The 14,864-nt window shown below is 35.7% G+C and overlaps 1 protein-coding gene and 1 long non-coding RNA gene across 2 annotated transcripts in view; both read left to right on the top strand.

Annotated features, from left to right (window-relative positions):
• LOC139972619 (uncharacterized) overlaps window positions 1-14,864 on the top strand; it is a 168,681-nt gene that overhangs the window by 12,373 nt on the left and 141,444 nt on the right. The gene's annotated exons all lie outside the window — the stretch shown is intronic.
• The window catches only part of LOC139973460 (receptor-type tyrosine-protein phosphatase kappa-like), a 50,087-nt gene continuing 49,636 nt past the window's right edge, over window positions 14,414-14,864 (top strand). Inside the window, exon 1 of the mRNA XM_071980156.1 lies at window positions 14,414-14,783. Within this exon, the coding sequence (XP_071836257.1) occupies window positions 14,492-14,783 (292 nt within the window). The 5' untranslated portion in view covers window positions 14,414-14,491. The remainder of the gene's footprint in view (window positions 14,784-14,864) is intronic.

Below are 14,864 nucleotides of genomic sequence, written 5' to 3'. Positions count from 1 at the left end.
TTCGAAAAAAGAGAAGATTATGATATTAATATGTTTTCGTGAAATAAATGCTCGGTATTTGATAGAGCGGTCGACGCCTCTTTCTATATGTTTGTCTTCATGGTCAAAGCGGTATTTGTTTGGTCTAATATACTGTTGTACAGTGCGGTAAAATAATTAGAAAATCATGACAATGTACATTTTGGTCAAAATTTTGGCCTATATATGCAGAGTGGAAAATTCCAACAAAAGCATCCGGGTGTCTGTGAATAGAAACGAAACAAAGCATATCTCGGACGCATGCGCGTGTAGATAGATCTATTGACTTTTCCGTCCATAACTGCAAATTAGGTAATATAATATATTATGCGTTGGTGTTTATTCGTATACTTTACGAAATAACGATACTAAGTACACCATTATATACGAAATTTATGTCGCAGAATTTGCATATCCCTATGGAGCGATTTTGGTAACCTCGAAGTGAAGGTTTCTATGGTGATGACGTAACTTTTCCAACCAATCATGAGCGACTATTTACGCATAATTGCAGACCCCTTTGGGGAAAATATTTCGCTCCCCGGGAGTCAGTAGTTGCCTCGATGGGCTGCACTGAGTCAAAACGGACATTGTTCACTTTGTATAGTTTGCAGTAATTTGTGCAATAAGTATTATGAGGTCTATAGACACACTTGCTCGCATACGCGTCCAATTAATATTTTAGGATTTCGTTTTGATGGGCACCAGTGTTTTTCTCTCAACATTTTCGTTCGCTCTCTGCGAAATGGGTGAAACTGTTGTCATGGAAAAGTACATCTTCGTGTGATGAGAGTTGATAATAATGAGCTGGTAGGACAAGGCCGGAAAAACAATTGGCAACCAGAGGCTAAATTGCGCAAAGTGCGAACTTTATATAACACGTTCGGTCTTTACCAATTTTGGATCTAAGAACACTCCATTTTAGCAAAAGATTCTCACAAAGGGACGGGGGAAACACCTCCCAGTTAACGACATTCCATCTGTGGCTCCCCACATAACAAAAGTAAAGTAATGGTAGTTGTCCCCTGAACAAATGTATTTGCTCCGGAGATGGTAAAGGAGGTTCCAGAGGAAGGGGTAGATTGAGGGGCCGGTTAACGTTCGGAGCAAACAAACATCTGGAAAGAATGTATTGTGTAAAGTTCGTATCGAAAAAAAAGTAGTTGTAAAATTGACCTACCACCAATTTCAGGAAAGATATCTAAGGAACGCCAACTTCCTAACGGTATAAGCTATAGTATAACATCGTATAGAGTCTCTTTAAGTGTCATTCACCACTCGCATGTCAATCATAATATGGAAGGAATGCAGGAGATGAGAGCTAATAAAAGGAAGGGGAAAAAACCCATTCTGATCCTGGAGTTCTGTCAGCCGTTCCCCCGCGGTTCAGGAAATTCCAGTTAACAATCCCTTTCGACTTGTATACATCAGGACAGAACCGGTGACATGAGTAAATCAAGAGCCTGTAATAGGATATTAATAATTTACCTTTTGGATTACAAAGACAGTGTTTAGCGTTAAGAGTTGCCGCTCAACTTCTCGTATCTAGAGAGAGACGCAAATGTCACACACACACACACTTTCTTTTGGGAGGAAACCAATCTTTGCAATGAAAAACAAATCCAGTCTGGGGAATTAATACTTATTCTGATTTTCTAACAAATCGATGGATTAAAAGTGGATTATCTGTAAGGGATAAAAGAATACAAACACGCCCAAATTTTTATCTGTTAATTTTTCTGCAAAACAAAATTGTGAAATTTCTAGAAATTAACCTCTTCTTCTATGGACTTAATATGGAAATGTACCGGTCTTCACCAGTTCACCTCTTTACATTTCTCCTACTCGCTGATGTAGTTTCTTCCTCAGGTGAGTCAATTATTGCTATTATGTTACCAAACGATTGTGATACTTTCTGCTTTTCATATTGGTGATAAAATATTGGGTTTGTTGATATTTCCCTATATTACTAGGGCTCGCTACTACTATACTATATCGTATGTAATAATAATATTAATAATAAAACAATATTAAACAGAACGGAGATATGTAGCATCCAACATGTTTATCGATATTTTAAAAAAAATGGACTGAAAATATCGGCCTTCTTATGAATGAGATGTTTGAATCCAATGTATTCTATATAGTTTCCACATCAAAAATATGTCATATGGTAATATTACGCCCAATTATTGAAATATGAAATAAGTTAAAATACTTGGCTGTTATTTGATAAGTGTATGTACGGCAGACGTGTTCAACAGAGGCAAAATGATGTACCTGGTGCTGCCGGGTAAAATGTGAAAATCGGGGCGGTTCGTCGAAAAGTTAGAAAAGGAATAAAAAGAGGGAAAAAACAAGCAAGATGGAAGATGACTTTCAATCCCTATACAACCAATGTCTATATGACTGATGGTTAGAAGTTGCCGTTTACGAGCTATTGATCATCGCAGTGTGAATGAAATTGTGGAAGTAGGTTCATGTACTAGGTTGTATCAAAGGTGAACTTGAAGCAAACAAGCGGATGTTATACGGTATAAGTTGAAATCGATACATCAATTCTGATTTTTTGTTTTTATCTTTTATTTTTCTTATCGATTTAACCCTGAGTTTTAGTGAAGTGTCAATTTAACCAATATGAACTATACTTGCTTTTGAACTGGATACCGCAGTATTCGTAATATCGCATATCCATATTTTGTAAACAAATTTGATGCAATGTTTCCCCCAAAAAAAAAGAAAAAAAAAGAATTTTAACCTCCATGTGTGTACCATAATGTTCACTCATGCTCAAAAATTCAACAAACGTGTGAAAAATGCTATACCTGCATTTTCATTCTCTGAGTCATTGAGTTGTTTAATTTAACACTCCAACGGTAATGTTTGTGACTCATTATATAATATGGAAAAACTGGGCTGCGGATTCAAGGCATGTGTCGTGGTGCCCATATATACAAGGTGCTCACGGTGCTCACTGCACCATTGGCGTTCCTTGCAACTTACCAACATTTTCCTTATGTATACCTCTTTCGATAGTAATTGTGGTGCCTACTGCTACACTCGTCTATTGGGTCTCTCTTTCGAAAAATAAAAATAAAAGGGGGAACCAAACAAGAAAACCTGGATCCGCCACTGAACGTTTGCACGTGATCATTTTGACACATAGTATATTGAGTATGAGCGTTGATCATAACGAAACCCGCTTGAAAAAAAAATTGCCCAGTCGACCCGGATACTTTGTAACATACGTAGACTAACATTCAAGCACCAAAAAGAACGACCCCCTCCCCACCCTCAAATACCCAAGAAATAGTTGGTTGCGTTTTTGAAAAAAAAATGAAAATTAGTCACTGATATAATAATGAGATACAGTGTTATAATATGACACTTGATGGGCACATGCAGGTTTTAACGAAACCCAGTAACTTCTCTAGAATCATGAACATTAAATAATTTTCCTGGAGTAAAAGCCATATTAATATATAGTTCTATCACTGTACGATATCTAACATTTTTATGTTCGTGGTCATCGAAGTCATTGAAGGAATGAATTACTAAAATGTGTAGAAACGATAATGTTCATATGATTGTAAACCTCAAAACCTCTCAAACCTCAAAATCCTCACTGTATCCTGAGGATGTTGACAACGAGGAGGTAACCCCCTCCCCTCCCTCTCCCCTCCCTCCCCCTCCCTCCCCCTCCCTCCCCTCCCCCACGCGCCCCAACCACAATTAGTTTGCATTTTTTTAGAACTCCCCCCCACACACACATGAACACCTTGAAATCCTATTCAAATCGCTGACCTAGAAAGGACTGAGGTAAGCTGACAAAATGCCCCTCCCTCATCCTCCCCCACCCCGCCGTTGTCTCTTTCATTTTGAAAGTGAACATAGTAGAACAGGCAAGGATTTCAAGGTCAACTTGGAAGGACGTCAAAGACAAAAATTATCACAGACACAAAAGGAAGTATTTCATTTAGGCCTATACCCAAAGAGTCGACGACATTTAATGATATGCCACCAAAAGGTGACTTAAGAAACTGTCCATTGAAAAGAAAACCCGACACGGGGGAACACGAGGGTAAAAGGAGAGCGGTCTCAGAATTTTGATTCCAGATCAATGATCTACTTTTTATCATTTCTGAACTTGAATGGTAGATGAAAAACTGAATACAAACATCCATGGCACGCCAGATGTGCAACGTGACCACGTTTCTGTTCATATAAGTACCCGGATGTTGTCAAAAATCAAGTATTATACTCCTCTCTGTACAGAACCTCTGGAAGGAAATAGAAAGTGATAAGTAAATTGAGAGGCACCTTCCTGTAAAGTTACATCAGTGAGTAGTGTATAGATCAACTATAGAACTTAAAAGAGCGACTATAAATACTTAAAACAAACAAGAAAGATAACTTGCGAATACGCACAGCTGCTGTCATCAAGGTATTAACCGTTAACCCTGAAAGGTCATGCCAAAACTTGAGCAATGGAATTTATGAATTCCTTTATTAAACTTTAAAAAGAAAATTAATGAAAAAGGGGATATATATCAAAAGTAACAATTTAAAGTAAAAATGACGCCATCAGATGAAATATGGACCACTGTAATTTTTATCTGATTTGATTTGATAATTGTATAATCATTCCATCAGTCGGGAAACGTATGATGCTAAAAGTGGTTATGAAGCAAAAAAAAAAAAGGAATATTGTCTTTGAAATATGTATTTTCCACCATTTTTTCCACATATCTTTAAAATGCTAGTGATTGAATAACGAATTATGTTGCCTTCATTTCTACCCCATCCCCCTCGATCCTCACTCACCCCACAGAATCCGATGTCGGCTACATATATCTTTGTTTAATGGACCCCTCATCATCAGTGGCTGGGAAAGTAATATAACGTTGAGAACCTTCAGGGATATACTATCGACACGTTTTACACGTTTTACACATTTTTATCTTGCTATAACATGTTGAATTAATACTGCTGACAATTAAATATGTAGATCTATTTTATGCTATATTAACTTTGTTTAATCAGCAATACCACTAAAGACATTTTCAGCTTGTACCGATCCGTTTAAGTACCATTCTCAGAGTACCAATTCCTCTATGATTGCCGAGAGCTACCTTAAAGGCATTGAAGAATCGCCCCAAACCGCGTGCCGCGCTCTGAAAAGTTAACTTTCCATTGCTTGCAAGTGAAGTTTTCTTCTTGTCGCCACAAAATGCAAACAGTAATGACACATGATACCTTTTTATCTTTTATCTAGACCTGAGATGTCAATCGCTGCTATGTACACTGTGTTGTGGGTATTGACCGTAGCTGTATGTATTGACTGTGCACTATCGTCTAATTACCAACGGTAGCAAGCTGTGTGTGTATTTTCTGGGAACGATGGTGGTGTCTATTACTTCTGTTACACGTCATTCGAAACTAGGTCAGATTACCGGCATGAGACGTTTCTTTGTGCGCGAGTCTTCACACCCTTTAAATCAATTGAACATCGAAAGATATATCCCATAAACAGTCAAATACAACTTCAGTTTGACAATGGTCATCCTTACGCCTGCGCACTGTACACCCCTTTCCATTACGTAATCGAAACACGATCCGCGACCGGCCGTGGCCTTATACTATAAATTTGTATTCACAGTAGCTCTATGGTCGTCGAGGTTACCATTGACTCTGCGATAAGGTAGGCCCTCTTATTTCTTGATTTGACACTTACACATGTATCATGCAGCCTTTGCTCACTTCCTGGACTAGGTTTAATGTCAAGGCATCGGATAGGCCTTTATTCAATCAATCAATGTATACATAGGCTATACTGGATATCTAATAATATAATATATGCGATGTTTAAACTAGGCTAGGCCTAGCAAGGAGTCCTAACGTTAGCCATGATCATACTGTTCACTGTGTTCTCTAGAACTAGCGTATAACTTCAAGCCTTTAGCTTAGGCACACAGTCTAGTTATTACATACACTTGTGCCGTAGGCCTTAGTATAGTGGCTTCAATGCAAACAATATGAGGCCGGCTTAACGTACTTGCTTGATACTATGGTGCAAAATAATCCAGCGAAGATTAAATCTTGTTACAGTCATGAAGGTCCTTATTGTATATAGTAAACCTATGGTATTAGTCTAACTCTATAGAATCAGTTTAAATCGGGACTCTGTCCTATCCAGTACTGTAGGTCCAAGGTATGCTACTCTCATTGTAATTGTACGGTGAGTACTGACTTTAATGTGGAATCATGTTAGGATACTAAATAGCCTAATTCTGTCGATGACTTGTATTAGCTACATTATATACATGCAGATTTGCTTTTGTTGGTGTTAGCGGTACAGTTTAGATTCGATTAGGGTATGTGTAATTGCAGGGCCCTGCAAAAGCATTACCATAAATCCTTAATATTTGCAGGCCATGACTAATTAGTTTAGCTTTTTTTTCAGCCACCATGATGTTTATAAATATACATCTGTTGTGTAAAATATTGACTTATAGAAACAGGAAGATGTTGCTGAGATAGTGGTTAAACCCTCCAGTAATCTTTAGGAAGCCATCTGAGTTTAATCCAAGGTAACATTCTAAAACGATCTCTTATTTTACTTGATATTGTCCACAGGATTAACTACAAACAAATTCCTTCTGGTACCAGTGTGGCCGATGTGTTCAGTCAACCTTCTAATTCAGAACGGGAAGCCATAGAAAATGAGAATCAATGTAACCACAATCAAGACAAGGTATGTTTGTAATATACTTTGCATATTGGAATAATTTGAGTTGTTCGTATATTTGAGAGACATTAATTATCTAACACGGATAGGGTTTCAAATAAGCTAGTGTAAGGCTTCCTGATCCTTGGGTCTCTAAATTAACCTAAACCAAATTTATTAACAAAACGTTATGTGTTAAAGTGACAAATCTTAATACATATCTGTCATGTATTGCTACATGGTTACCCATGGTGTTAAAGATACATATCTATTAAGTATGGACAAAGGTTGTTTTGATGCAGAAGAACTCTAATGAATTCAAAAGAAAATCATGGTTCTCATCAGGATTTTACAATCACATCAGCAGTTTTATTTTCATCAATTAATGGTATTGTTTCCTATATTTAAGTCCCTTTTAGCGATTTAATTGCATCAGTTACTTATTTGCACTTTTCGAATCACTTTGCGCACCAATAAATTATGAAATTTAGAGACTTGGATTTGAACTGGATATTCTCAATTCATAATACGTCTTAATGTGGTCTTGAGAATGCATGTTTTCCAGATATTATTTCTGACATTAAGCATCCTGGAAGGCCAGTAGTATATCTACTTTCCCTTTTCTCTGTTTCTAGGAATTGCAAATTAGTGATATTTCATCAACTGTCTACTTTACGTAACAGAATGAGGCGGTAATCAGAAGTAAGAGCCCCTGCCAAAAAGAGGTGAACAATCATTGTGATTGATTTGCTAATATTGCTTTTAAGAAAACGTTAATCCTGCTGAAGTCCTCCATCGCAAGTGTTCTTTCATTAATTTATTGATTCAGTGGAAATGACTTTGAAGGAAATAAAGCCTCATCACAAAGAAGTGTTTAGAGAGGTACTTTCCTAGATTTGCAAATGGAGATAATATATTGCAGAACTTTAATTGAAAGAACACTCCAAATGTTCTTAAATCTCTCTATTTGACCAACAACTGATATACATAACAAAGGACAACTATTTGGATTGAAGAATGTTTCCCCGGGGGCAGGATTTGGAAGGACCGGTGTTACAAGTAATACTGTTTACTGAAACAAATGACATTTTGTAATCTCGTAACGGAGCAAGCAACTAGTTGCAATAGTAACTGTATCAGCGTTACAATATGGTCCCGTTACTTTGTCATTTCCAAATGTGCGCACACGGCCCAGGAATTGCATTTCCAATCATGCGCATTTGCAATTAACTCCTGGTCTACGTATACCCACACTCGTTATGGCGATCGTGCCTTTTCTGTCGCTGCGCCTTCTCTTTGGAACGAACTCCCATTTCACGTTCGTGACTCTCCCTCCCTCTCTAATTTCAAGAGACAACTTAAAACATTTCTGTTTGATTCCTAGATTTCCTACTCTGTAAAGCGCTTTGAAACGCTGTATTAAGCGCTATATAAAAATAATTTATTTTTATTATTATTATTATAATTATTATTATTATGGTTATGATTATGGTTATGATTATGATTATGATAATGATCATAATAATGATTATGATTATTATTTTTATTATTAAGAAATAGGAAATTTTGAAGTTGATTGACAATTGAAAAGATTATACAAGACGGTAGACCCAACGCTGTTTTGATTTGTTGCCCTATTCCGGAGCATTATAATCTTTGCCTGGAACCGCAATGAAGGCCAGCTTGGGTAATTTGTCTTTATTCGTACCGGTATAGGTATACATCAGCCTACGCAAGGAAGTAGGTTATTGTCCGCCCCTCCCCCTTTCCATATTTGGGTTGATGTCACAAGTTATTTTTGAAATTGTAACTAACTAGTTATTTTTCAGTCAAATGTAACTGTAACTAGTTACATTTTCAACATTGTAGCTAGTACCTGTAACAGATTACAATTTTAGGTAAACAACTATAACTATGATAAGTTACATTAAATGTGTAACGGATCTGTTTTTACCTCCATGAACGGATCAACCCCCGTTGGTATCTCCTGCGCTGTTTGTTTTGATTATAGAGTTTTGCTGAAAATAAACAATTAATTGGGATGAAGAATTTGAGCCTCCTTAAGCAAATTGCCTATTTACAATAGTATGAAAATGCAAACAGTATATCTCTTTCCATCTTTACGAAACAAAAACCCATTAGTCTTGACATATTTCAAATCAAATCTGCACGTTCATATTAAGTATATCCTATAGAAGTGAGGTAATTTATCAAACAATGTATGTCAATTGTTTTATACAACACAACGACCTTTTCAAATTGTTCTTTTTTCCCCCTCAGGGAGAGTGTACTCAAAATGGGTTGAAGAAGATGAGGGCTTCTTAAACAACACTTTTCATACCCTTTTGAGTACACTCTTCCTGAGGGGGGGGGGGGGGGGGAAAGAAGAACAAGTTAAAAAGGTCGTTGTTGTTTAAAACAATTGACATGCATTGTTTGATAAATTACTTCATTCATAGGACTAGCAAGATTGCATGTTTGCATTTAGCGATGAAGTCTAAAGAAGTTTAACATCCTAACGTGTTAACATGTTCTATTTTTGTGCTTCACACATGGCAACAAGCATATTGTTAAAACTTTCATTTGATTGTTTTAAGACCCTATTGTAGTTTCCAAGATACTGGCGGATGTTGAATATGCTAGACAGCTCAGCTACTGTAAGTGCGTCGTAGAATTTGATGGTAATTGTGTTATTTAGTGAATTCTTGAAACATGTCAAACACAAAATAAATTACTTAATTTTCAGTTCTTGTGTTTAGAAATATACGTCTAATATGCACTGCTTCCATACTTTTCTGTCATAGGAAACCAGAGGCCCTTGTGTTTTCGCAGACAGACCAACTTGGAAAAATGTCTTGAATGAAAATTCCACAATGTCCTGAGGAAGCGGAGGGAATAAATGGATATGTAAAGAGTGTGTATGTGGGAGTGTGTGATGCCCAGCTTCTAAACACGATGTCTCAAGATAAAAATCATGGATAATTTTCATACCTTGGTATGTATATGTGTCGTATTGAGAGGAAGAACCTTATTGTTTTTGGTGGAGGTAAGAGGCTATCTGATGTCACCGGAGGTCGAAAACTGAAAACCATGTAAACATGATATCAGATATCCGGATAGGAATCATGGATACTTCTCATATTTGGTGTGTGGATGCATCACATTGAGTACAAGACCCCTATTGGTGTTTTGGTGGAGGTGTGTATCGCCACGTACAGTATAGACTGACCTGTGTTTATCATGCCATTTATATTATAAGAGCTACTTTTAGTGAACAAGTAGACATCTAGTGTACAGAAGTCCTCGAAACCTCCATGCATTTTTGCATTCTGTTTCATCTTTTTTAGTATGTGCTACATGGATCATTCCATGTCAAAATCACCAGATTTTGGACTATGTTGTAATTCGACCTCTTTTAAAAATTACTAAATATATAATTTGCTTGGAACACCATGAAGTAAGCATATCTGAAATTTCAGTTGCATTGAAATCCTTAAACAGTTTGGTAATTGAAATATGCTATATTCTGGAGTCATCGGCAAGGAAGACCTAAATCTTTTTGGTTAATATTTTTCAACAATGTATAGAAACACACGTCAGCCGAGTTTATCTCACTCTACAGGTTGTATCACGTGTATAGTTTAATCCTTTTTTTAAGAGCATCTTGTATTTACTGTAAAGCTCTGTTTCGACCATGTACATTCTTATATTTATAGTCCTTGTGTAGATTGATAAACTTGTAGATCAGAATTTGGAATTTGCTTTATTCAACTCCTTTACTGTATCGAATAGAGAGGGGTTGTAAGCATGAGCACAATCAAAAGTTGAATGAAATAAAAAATAAAATAAAAATGTTTAGTCAAATTATTAGTGTCGACTACTACCAACGATTGCAAAAAAAATTAATTACGTTATATGCTTTGCTTACCTTTTGTCAATTTTTTGCTTGGATGATACATTGCTATATACCACAAACATAATTTTAATTAAACCAATTTGATGACAATGATAGCTAATTACGCTTGTTTTATTTAACCTGTTTCGCAGTCAGCTGCCATCATTCAGAGTCTTGGTGATATTTGTAATGTATAGTTATGTCGCATTTCCCAAACATGAGAGAACTTTTTGTGTGCTTTATATCCTTCTTTCGTTCCATCGTAAGTTAACTGTTAATGCATGAAAACCACAATCATTTCTTTTTTTCTCAAAAACCTCCATAGTTCTTCAAAGTGATGTATAGGAGATTGCTCTTTCAGTTGGTAACTCCGTTCAGATACGAATATGCATAAAATGCGAAAAACCGGGTGTGTTCAGTGCAATGTACGGCATGATAGTCAATGCCTATTATTTGATGTTTATACATCCTAAACAAGCAATAGCACTACAATTGCACTGAAATGACAATAAAAGTCAGCAAAATAATCTGGAGTTCCAAAGGTTAGACTTACAATTATGTAAATTTACTGCAGCCAATTTGGACACGTTGTTGGCTAGTCGGTGAGTTCAAGACACTTTCCCTTCCAAGTGTTATCAGATGTTAACACATGTAGTACCATTTGTAAAATTAAGTGGTGGCAAATTGATCCTTCAGGTCAATAGAGCCTTTGTACTCAACCCACGGTATATGACACAGGCTTAAAATATTGAGGTATTTCACTGTGAAGAACATAATAGAAAGCTCTACAGGTCTGTTTTCCATCTGTTTATACTTACAGACATACGTCATGATTTTTGGATGTGGCCCAAGTGAAGGGTATCGTCAAATACCGCACAAAACTTTTGTAGGGGTCTCACCCCTTTCCCCCAAATTCCCCTCAACACCCCCCCCCCCCATAAAATTACAGATTAGATTTACTATTAGAACAACATTATTTCAACAAACACACTCACCTCTATGATAAGGTCTTGTTAATCTTCTGGGAGTTAGGTGTATGATCATTTTACACAGTGGTGTGCAAGATATATAGTTCCTCGTATAGCACAGTTTTCATTTTTGATCCATCAAAATCTGCCCCTGCTTTGAAATCAATTTTCAATTAAACAATTATTGAAGTCTACCCAATCACCCACAGTGTAGACAATGGGACAATAATATATGTATAACCTTAGTGGTGTTAACTCATTAATCTGTTCTCCAATATAGGAGATATTTTAATATATTTGGATAGGTTTGTGTGTTCCTCCCAAACCCCTCTCATCCCACAATGATTCGAGTTACTGGCGCGACTCGAACCTAACATGAAATGACTGACCATAACTTGTAGAAACAAAGATTGAACCAAAATGTTTAAATGTTACAATTTTTGAAAAATTCCCGTTGTATGACCTTAACAAGTGTAGTCAAGGTGAATCCGCAGCTGTAGTAGATAGTTCAACAATTTATATAGCGTATGTAAATATATAATTAAATATATATATTTAAATGTGTGTGTGTGTGTATGTATTTCCAGTTCTATTAAAATCATCTATTAATCAATAAGCTAAGCAATCATTTACTTGAGTAACTTGACGTTATGTTTAACATACTTAACGAGGTAAATATTGACATATGACAGATGAGCCAGCCGCATCTTCCGTATGGTTTATGTATATGTTAACATGCTACCTGTGATAAATTAGATTGTCCACCGAACTTCAACATGATTAAACATGGAACGAATATTGTTCAGTTACTCACATGGATACCCTCGGGATTGCAATTAAATATTAAAGTCACAGAGGTGTGTCAAAGGTCTTTGTAATATCGATGGAGGTTTTATAATGCCGTAAATGAATTAATGAAGTATGCCGTAAATTAATTGTCAGGACTCTTATGGTTACTGCAACTAATGAAATATTGCCACATCAGGAGGAAAATCGAAGGGAAATGCGAGGTGGAGGCTTACTTTCTGTATTTATGTGATCTTGTTTAGTTACTAACGTAAGTCAGTGTCCATACCCCAGTTGGTTAGGTTGTCCGCACATAAAACCGGAGGCCCGGATTCGAATCCCTGTGGAGGCTGGAAGTTTATAACATATATTTTTTATATTATTTATATATTTATATTTATATATATATATATATATATATATATATATATATATATATATATATATATATACTGTTTCACTGTTCTAAATGTTCCAACTCATTACGTTTTCAATTATATATATATATATATATATATATATATATATATATATATATATATATATATATATATATATATATATATATATATATATTTATATATATATATACATATATATGTGTGTCAGAACCAGGGAAATGAGAGTCAACCGAAAACACCTGTAATAATGTTTGCGATTTTATTGTTCATCATTAATGCGTGTGTGTAATAATTTACTTAAAATGTATTTACACATAGAGAATTTCAATTATTTGAAGAAAGCGAACACACTGACATTATTATCTTCGTGTTCTGATATTCGACCGTCCGACCTAGAAATGGGCAACATCCAATCGAATTAATACATATTGTAAATTCAATTTAAATGTTTAGTTTATTAGTGGGGAAATATACTGGTGGAATCACACAAAAGTTGATCAGTAAGAAGAAACGACTTGAAAAAATGTACGAGTTTGCCTGCCCCCTCTTTCCTCAAATTAAAAAGGAAAGATGGAACACAGAACAAGAAAACATTCTTAAACGTAACTTAAAGATATACCTTAATGGAATGTATTGAAAGTATTGCAAACTGATGAAATGGTTGGAGGATAAATTAACTTATGCATACAAGTCCCATGGGTATGCCGAAGAAACTAAGTGATGGCTCCTTAATGCATTTGTCTCATACACAGCTGGCATAAACAATGATTTAATCTACCCCTTTGTGATGAAGGAAACACAACAGATGTCTATAAAGCCGGTGATTTTTTTAACCACTTTATATATATCTCCACTTTAGTTCAGTATAGCCTATAGTTTTTTTTTTTTTTTTTTTTTTCATTTATTGATAACTTCAGTCAAATTAACAGACTTCATATTTTCATACTATAGATGCTTCAGATTAAATAAACGTCATAACAAAATAACAGTTGTTCTAATAAACAGCACAATTGATCGAACGAGATTAATGGAAAAGAGAATCACATGTCCTAAAGGCTTGTTTAAGCTGCATAAAGTTAACCTTACTTTTACTACGATATCGATGTTGTGTGTACTTTTTTACGCTTATTGTAAACTTAAATTTATAGAAGAAATCCTCTGCAACAGGAATACATTTATTCAATTTACATTGAAAGATGAAATGCTTCATATATAAAATAAGAAAATTGTATGGGTGAGCTACATCAACACCGAAACCAAGAAGGATATCCTTCTTGGAGAAGAAGAATTGCTTATTTAATAACATAGCCTCAACCCCTAAAATAAAGGTGGATGTCACACTACACTCCCAGAACAGATGTTCTATACTTTCAATATGCGTATCAGTATAGCCTATAGTGATAAATGTCAACATTAGGATGCGAGGAAATGTGATGTTATTTAAATGAATAAATGGGTGGCTGAATTTGATTGTTTAGCAAATTTGCTGGGACGTTTTCATATCTTTTGGTTAAACGTTCATCCTCATAGAGTTTTTATTTGGCGAAGAGATAATTAGGATACTACTGTTTTTAATGTTCAGATATGGTGATATTTTGAGTTTGCATCTGACAATACAGCAGAGTGAATGTTGTCACCATAGCAACAGAACCAGTGTTTTTAATGACGATATTAATATCAATATGCATTATTTCTTATGTTTTCAGCTACTGTGACTATCACCGATTTCAGTGTGACGTCATTACCAAACTTGAACTCAGTTGGAGTGATATCATGTACTGTTCACGGTACAAATGCAACTGGTACGCTTTTGGCTGTTACAGGGGACCGTACCAATGTTACGTTGATCAATTCGATAATTGAGCCAACAAATCGTACTTTGACGAAGATGTTTGAGGTCACACCGACACAGAAAGAGTCATCATTTCAATGTACAGCCCATCTTGCCAATACGACAGTTTCTAAAAGCCTAATTTTACACGCATTCGGTAAGTCGAGAACTTGCTTCTGAAATAAACATATATATATATATATATATATATATATACTGAGCCTTTCACGGCCCTCAC

This window comes from Apostichopus japonicus, chromosome 2, assembly GCF_037975245.1.
Source record: "Apostichopus japonicus isolate 1M-3 chromosome 2, ASM3797524v1, whole genome shotgun sequence".
Taxonomy (NCBI): domain Eukaryota; kingdom Metazoa; phylum Echinodermata; class Holothuroidea; order Aspidochirotida; family Stichopodidae; genus Apostichopus; species Apostichopus japonicus.
This window is presented reverse-complemented; position numbering and strand designations above follow the sequence as displayed.